This window comes from Delphinapterus leucas, chromosome 10 (genome assembly GCF_059928025.1).
Source record: "Delphinapterus leucas isolate spDelLeu-1000000601 "Yukka" chromosome 10, BTC_Dleu_Yukka2, whole genome shotgun sequence".
Classification (NCBI taxonomy): domain Eukaryota; kingdom Metazoa; phylum Chordata; class Mammalia; order Artiodactyla; family Monodontidae; genus Delphinapterus; species Delphinapterus leucas.
In genome coordinates, this window is record NC_143138.1 from 41229119 (window position 1) to 41236167 (window position 7049).

Sequence of the window (7049 nt, forward strand, 5' to 3'; positions counted from 1 at the left end):
ATTCTTCTCTTAGCTCTCTGGATGCTCCTAGTGCCACCAGATTCTTACAAATTAGTGTATTTCAGTGACCTGCTTATTATCTAGCATCAGTGCCAAGCCCAGCCTCCTATACTGTGTTCTGGACTGCTTGGCCATGTATTTTCCAGCCTTCCTGGACGGTTGGCTTCCTGTTAGATTCTCTCAGTAGGAGGTTTGGGTGGGAGATCAGATGGCAGGAGAAACCAAGAAGCTTCCTGCTTTAGTTTCTAAGAGAGTGGCAGCTCCTGGTACCAGCAGCAAGAATGGGTGATTCTGGACTCCAGCTTCCTGGGCAGAGGAAATACCTTCTCAGTGATCCAGCTTTGATGGAGATGGCGCCTTTTTGGTAGATCCAGAAGTGACTGTGATGGTGTCTCCTCCAGGACAACAGCAGGTGTAGACATGAATTCCAGCTCAGGGGCGAGAGCTGCTTCTGATTTCCAGGTTTTCCTCTGTCGTATTTGCACCTCCAGCCTCTCTCTTTTTCCCTCTTGCATGTCTTGCCTTTTTAAAAATACCTTTGTAACCAATCTCTATATTAAATCCCCTCAGTCTGAAATACCTAAAATGATCATACCTTCCTGACTGGATCCTGGATGATACTGAATAACTGGTATGAGTTTGGGGTTTGAACCCAATCTGACCTGTGTCCTTGTGTCACTTCCCCCTCCCTCTGCACAGTCTACGTGGGTGATCTTGTCCACTGCCTCTGCTTCAGCATTTGTGCAGATGACTCCCAAATTAAGGTTCTTCAGCCCACACCTGAGATCCATACCCATCTACTTCATGCCTCCTGGTTACCCTGGCACCTCAAATTCAACACAAAACTGAACTTAATTCTCTGCTTCTATGACTTTCTTTTCTATTTCAACTCAGTCCATCATTGATCAGCCACCTAGGCTGGAGACCTTGGTGTTACCTCTCCTTGACCCCTCCACATCTAATTATCAGCCAAGCGCTTTAGATTCAACTTCCTAATTACATCAATATTTGATTCCCTCCATCTCCTCTGTACAAGACTTAATTCAGGCTCTTACCATGTCTCGCCTAAAGTATTGCTATGCTGCTACCAGAGGGCAGTGTGTGTGTATGTGTGTGCAACCTTTAATTTTGTTGTCATATACATCACAAAGCCTATGTGTGGACTTTTGACCAGCAGTTTGGCCTCAGTTCTTTTCAAGCTCCAGACCATTATTGGAAGCATCAGAACGATTTTTCTAAAATGTTAAAAATGATTGTGTCACCCTTCGGTTTAAAGTCTCTATCATCTGTAAAATAAAAAACATCCTCCTTGGGACTTCCTTGGCGGTCCAGTGGTTAAGACTCTGCACTTTTACTGCAGGGGGCACGGGTTCCATCCCTGGTCAGGAAACTAAGATCTCGCATGCCGCCCGGCTTGGCAAAAAAACCCCCAAAAAACAAAAAACAAAAACATCCTCCTTGTGGCATAACAGAGCCTATGTGATCTGGCTCTTGCCTAAATTTCTAGCTCATCTTAAATCAGCTATACCCCAATCAAAATTTAAAAAATAAATAAAAAGTGAGTAATTCCTGAAAAAAAATTTTTTTTCTAGCTCATCTTGACACCCCACCCCCACCCCCTGCCCGTTACCAAACAGGGAAACATGAGCAGCCTCCAAACATTCATGCCCAACTATACAGAGGTCTCCAAAGAAAGGAGCTCTGAAGGCCTTTGGCCGTCACCCATTTGCCTACCCCTTGCCCTGGAAGGCTTTTCTCTTCTCTCCCATTCTGCTGGTCTGTTTTTTCTTCAAGACTCTTAGTAGCCTTCCTAATTACATCCCACCTATTTCTCCATCCTCATGAAATAAATACTTCCAAAACACACTTGGCATGGTCTTATTTGAGTATGTTACATTGTATGTAGTTATTTATTCAGTGACCACCCCCACTCCCTCCAACTTAGACTCTAAACTCTTTGAAAGCAGGAATATGCCTTATTCATCTTGGTATTTCTAGCCCTGGACCTAATGCTTGTTACATTTTCAGTCTATTTCTGCAGAAGGAAGAGAGCTAAAGCCTGAAGGAGAATAAATTTTGTGAGAAAGAGGAGGGGGCTTGGGAGGTAGAAGACAGGGTCTGAAGAGCCCTGGGGGGTTACCATGGGAAGATGAACTTACCCAGTTTATTATTCGGCCACAGGGCAGTGCTGCTCAGAAGAGTCCCTTGGTGGGGTTACAGGCTGAGGCTGACTGCCAGATACTAAAGAGGGATCCTCACCAGGAGGCAGACATTCCTCCACTGCCTCCCCAACCCATCTACAGCCTCTAGGCTGGCCTGGTAAAAGAGCCTAGTCCTAAGAAGGGTGCTCGCTCCTGGTCTCTCCCCAGCGACCGATGACGTCAAACCCTACACTTTCTGTGATTGGCTTAGCCAGAATGACAAGAGAAGTTATGGGAAGTGAGCTGGAGAAACATGATCTGGGAAGGAATCTGGGGACCTGGGTCAGCCGCCTGGTAGCTCCAAGCCCACTGGGAGGTGTGAAGATATGGATCATGAGCTGAGCCAGGGAGCTGCGCTGCTACGGCTGCTACCCCTTCTGTGGCTGCTGCCCCAGTCCTGGACTGCCCCTGAAGGTATGGCAGTACCTCCCGTTTACTTCCATCCTGACTGGGGTAGAACCTAGGGAGCCGGGGCATTTGAAAGCGGTGAAAGTGCTTTGTAAGTGGTGAAAGTATTATGAGAGAGTGGAAACGATAGCAGAATTGGGAAAGAGAGCTATACTATGGATGGATGGCAAACAATGCCAGAGGTGCTTTGTAGGTTTCATTGAAGACAGTCTCTTGAAGCAGAGATTATTATCTCCACTTTCCAGATGAAGGAAATGAGACTCAGAGTTTAAGTAACTTGTGGAAGTTCACCCCGTTGGAAAGTGGTAGAGCAGGGATTTGAGCAAAACAAATGTTATTTCCACTGTTCCTACTTGGGAGTCTACTCTGCACTCTGTCATCAGTTCACCTTATGATTCTTGAAAAGTCTCTTAACTTTATTGGTCCTTAGTTCCTTCTTTGAAAAGAATGGGGCAGAATGGAAGAAGAACCTGGAAGACCCCTCTTACTCTATCATTCTGGGTATTGGGTTTTGAGTCGAAGATTTCCTCCTGGCTGGGGAGATTCCTGCCAGGAGCTTCAAAGAATTAGAGATTATTTCCTGCAGCTATGGTGCCATTCCCCCAGTCCTGTCTTTGCAAGGTCTGCAGGGTTGAGGGAGGGGAAGTTATTTTCAGAGAGGCCTGGTGCCAACGAAGCGGCTGAAAAGAAGCCTGGAGAGTGGTTTTTCAGTCTGCCATGTGTGTCTGGGGATGGGATGGGATGGGATGGGGCAGTGCCATCTATGGCTTAGGGAGGCCACCGCCATTCCTTCACATATCCACGTGAAGACTGGGAGCCCATCCAGGCCCTTCACAAGTCAATAGGATGGCCTCCCGGGGATCAGGCAAAGGTGGAGACCTTTGGGAGGATGTAACCCTATGCCAGGATGCATGGTTTGGTGAGCAGAATGCAGGTTTGATTTTAGCTGCCACTTACCTCTTTGGCTTGGGTGCCTTTAGGCACAAAGATACAACCAACATTGTGATTCTGAATTACTTGTTACAACTTTAAACAGTTGGCCTTTTTATGGGCTGGGTAAGTTTGGCGAGATCCCGTAATTTCTTTTCTGCTCCCACTGGGAGGCAACCCACCTCTCCCCCCTCTACCTGAAGCAGGCCTTGCTGTTTTCTAAGCTAAAGAGGAGGTGGCTCCCACCTCCTTGGACACCACTCTGTCTCTTTTGCAGCTCCTACTCCAGGGTGGAAGGATGAGCTGCAAAACCACACGTTCCTGCACACAATGTACTGCCAGATCTGGAATCCCAACGTGGGGCTCTCCGAATCCTACAACGAGGACCAGCTTTTCTCCTTCGACTTTTCCCAGAATATCCGAGTGCCTCGCCTGCCTGAATTTGCTGACTGGGCTCACAAGTCTCGAGATACTTCCAACATTTTCTTTGACAAAGCATTCTGCCGGGCGATCGTCGAGGAAATTGGCCCAGAGCTTGAAGGGCAAATCCCAGTGTCTAGAGGTCAGGGGATATTTTTGGGGGGTGGGCTGCCCTCTTAACCTCATGATACACTGAATTACTCCCCTTCTCACCAGCTCCCCATCTCTCCTGCTTTCTGGTTCTCTCCTTGGATATTGATTTTTCTACCACTCATGATCTGTACTCTGTTTTTGTTTTGGGGCAGAAGAAAAGTCCCTGGGATGTAGTAGGCATTCAAAACTACGGAACTTAATGAATTCAACAGAGGCCAACAGACGCCTACTGAGTATTAGGGCTTGTGCTGCGATGCTCAGCAAGAGGGAGGGGAGAATAGAAGCATCTGGTGATGTGCCTACCTTTTATTTTATTTTATTATTTTTTTTCCAAAAAATTTGAGTTTGTTAGGAAATGCTGATGGATCATAGTAGATGAAAGCCCCAGCTGAGGTAGGGAAATGGTACTAAGTGCCTTGGTAAACTAGGCTTAACTACATAGGTTAATCAAGCTCTGTTAATGATTGTTTATTTTATTATCCTACCATATTTGTTTGAGCATCATCATGTGTTTTTTTATTGAAGTATAGTTGACACACCATTGCTGTGCCAGTCTCTGCAGCACAGCAAAGTGACCCAGCCGTACACATACATACGTTCCTTTATCCCAGGAAATTGGATGTAGTTCCCCGTGCCACGCAGCAGGACCTTATTGTCCATCCATTCTAAACGTAATAGTTTGCAATCATAATGTGTTTTTAATGTGCATTTGCCAAGATTTAAACTACAATACCATATCAAAACTGAGTTGACATTAATTGGATGATGAGGTAAATTAAAAAAAGTATGGATGTGATCAGGATATCTTTCAAATATATCCAAACATATAGATCCTCGAAACTACCCTTAAAATTCGTATTTTCAATTTTTTTTACTGTTTGGTTCTTTTTTTTTTTTTTGGTGGTGGTGGTGATCTTTATTTTCTTAAATTTAATTTTTATTTTATATTAGAATATAGTTGATTTACAATGTTGTGTTAGTTTCAGGGGCACAACAAAGTGATTCAGTTATACATATACATATGTCCATTCTTTCTGAGATTCTTCTCCCATATAGGGTATCACAGAGTATCAAGTAGGTGTCCCTGTGCTATACAGTAGGTCCCTGTTGATTATCGGTCTTATATATAGTAGTGTGTATCTGTTCATCCCAAAGTCCTAATTAAAATGTGCTGCATTTTAATGAGAAGACAGAGTGTGATCAGTTGCTGATGTGAGGTCCAGACAGGAAGTGCTGCAGGAAGTCAGGGTGGAGGGTCCAGAGTGGCCTGGCTCTGGTCCAGGTCTGGTTCTTGCCTAGACAAAGACCTCCCTCAGAGGCCTATCTCCCCCTCTCTCATGTCCCCTCCGTATGCCACATCCCCTCCACACACAGGGGTCCCATCTGAGTTAGTCGCTTCTTTCCCTCACCTCAGTACCCCCACAGGCCTCCCCATCGCTGAGGTGTTCACTCTGAAGCCCCTGGAGTTCGGCAAGCCCAACACGCTGGTCTGTTTCGTCAGCAACCTCTTCCCACCCACACTGACTGTGAACTGGCAGCATGATTCGGCCCCTGTGGAAGGAGCAAGGCCCACTTTTGTCTCAGCCGTCGATGGACTCACCTTCCAGGCCTTTTCTTACTTAAACTTCACACCAGCGCCCTCTGATCTTTTCTCCTGCATCGTGACTCATGAGATTGACAGCTACACAGCAATCGCCTTTTGGGGTGAGACACTTCTCCATGGAAGCCTAGCTCCTTTGGGGGGCAGAAGGGGGTAGACCCACAGGAGGACTTCTTTCTCCACTGGGCCCTTGTTTAGTCAGTTCTCACTCTGAACTGACCTCAGTCTTCCATGCCGCAGTTTCTCCCTTGCCATTCCAGACACCCGTGTCTTTCCCCTGGGGCTCCCCAACCAGGTCTCTGGGCTGACTGGCTCCCCTTTTGCTCTAGTGCCCCAGAATGTGCTGCCTTCCGATCTTCTGGAGAACGTGCTGTGCGGTGTAGCCTTTGGCCTGGGTGTGCTGGGCATCGTTGTTGGCTCAGTCCTCATCATCTACTTCCGAAAACCTTGCTCAGGTGGTATGTCAGGGCATCTGGAGAGGGCATATGTGGGTGTGCCGGGACCGACCTGTGGCCTGGGGAGCGCATACAGTGGTCCTCAGGCCCTTGGTGGGGAGGCCTGTGTTGGGCACCGTGGGACATCCTCCTGGTTGAGGTCCCAAATACACACACCCAGTTCTAGGTCATGAGAATGGCTTTGCGTGGGAGAGGAGTGATGTGGGGGGCTGGAGGAAGGGTGCTTGGAGATGATTTGGAGAGAAGGAGAGATCAACTTCTATAGGGTGTGTTGCAGGCCAGAAAGGGCCTTTGGGGACGATGAGGATCCCCCTGATGGCTTTCCTCCATCCTTCTCTCTCCTCAGACTGACTCTTCCTGACCAGAGTCTGAGGCCAACAGCTGCAGCCATCCAAGCAAGAGGTGTTCAAGTTTCTCACATCCTACCCAGGATCTCTCCTTCTCAGAGCAGGAGGCCCTGGGCCTTCCGCCGGTGTGTGTGTGTGTGTGTGTGTGTGTGGTGTGGTGTGTGTGTGTGTGTACAGGTTTCTCAGCTGGGGGCTCTGCTGTCCCTGGGCTTTTGCATCCGGGGGAACCCAGAGTGGCTTTCCTATCACGACCACATCACTACCATGTCAAAGCAATAAATCTCATTTCTTAATATCAGTGTGGCTTCTTTTTTCACTCATGATATTTATTTCTGGATATTTTAACTTGAGTAAGTTGTCATGTCAAATTCAACAAGCCTTAATCTGACACGTCTGCCCTCCTTAGGGAGAGAAATGGGAAAACCCCTAATTCCTCAGCTGATTCCCGTTCCCTGGTCTCAGTACAGCACGATGGCTTTTACTCCTATCAGTTTGTGCAAAATATGTGAGCAATGAAGGCAGAGCCACTTTCTGA

The 7049-nt window shown here is 47.2% G+C and overlaps 1 protein-coding gene across 2 annotated transcripts; it reads left to right on the top strand.

The window, feature by feature from the left end:
* Positions 1 to 2454: 2454 nt before the first annotated feature.
* Positions 2455 to 6807, top strand: LOC111178666 (HLA class II histocompatibility antigen, DM alpha chain). 2 transcript variants are annotated; one of them, XM_022581569.3, is made up of 5 exons: positions 2455 to 2615; positions 3817 to 4101; positions 5538 to 5816; positions 6042 to 6170; positions 6514 to 6807. In XM_022581569.3, exons 1-5 carry the CDS (start codon positions 2528 to 2530, stop codon positions 6516 to 6518), a joined length of 786 nt encoding a protein of 261 aa, XP_022437277.1. In that variant the 5' UTR covers positions 2455 to 2527; the 3' UTR covers positions 6519 to 6807. The 2 variants fall into 2 exon arrangements, with proteins under 2 accessions (XP_022437277.1, XP_022437278.1); XM_022581570.3 differs by having other exon boundaries at positions 2513 to 2615; positions 6042 to 6167.
* The last annotated feature ends 242 nt before the right edge of the window (positions 6808 to 7049 follow it).

What these genes read in the sequence shown, in the direction of transcription:
- LOC111178666 (XM_022581569.3), top strand. Translation starts at nt 2,528, where the DNA reads ATGGATCATGAGCTGAGCCAGGGAGCTGCGCTGCTACGGCTGCTACCC. An exon ending in GTCCTGGACTGCCCCTGAAG is followed by an intron (nt 2,616 to 3,816) that starts GTATGGCAGTAC and finishes TCTCTTTTGCAG; the next exon opens with CTCCTACTCCAGGGTGGAAG. An exon ending in CACAGCAATCGCCTTTTGGG is followed by an intron (nt 5,817 to 6,041) that starts GTGAGACACTTC and finishes CTTTTGCTCTAG; the next exon opens with TGCCCCAGAATGTGCTGCCT.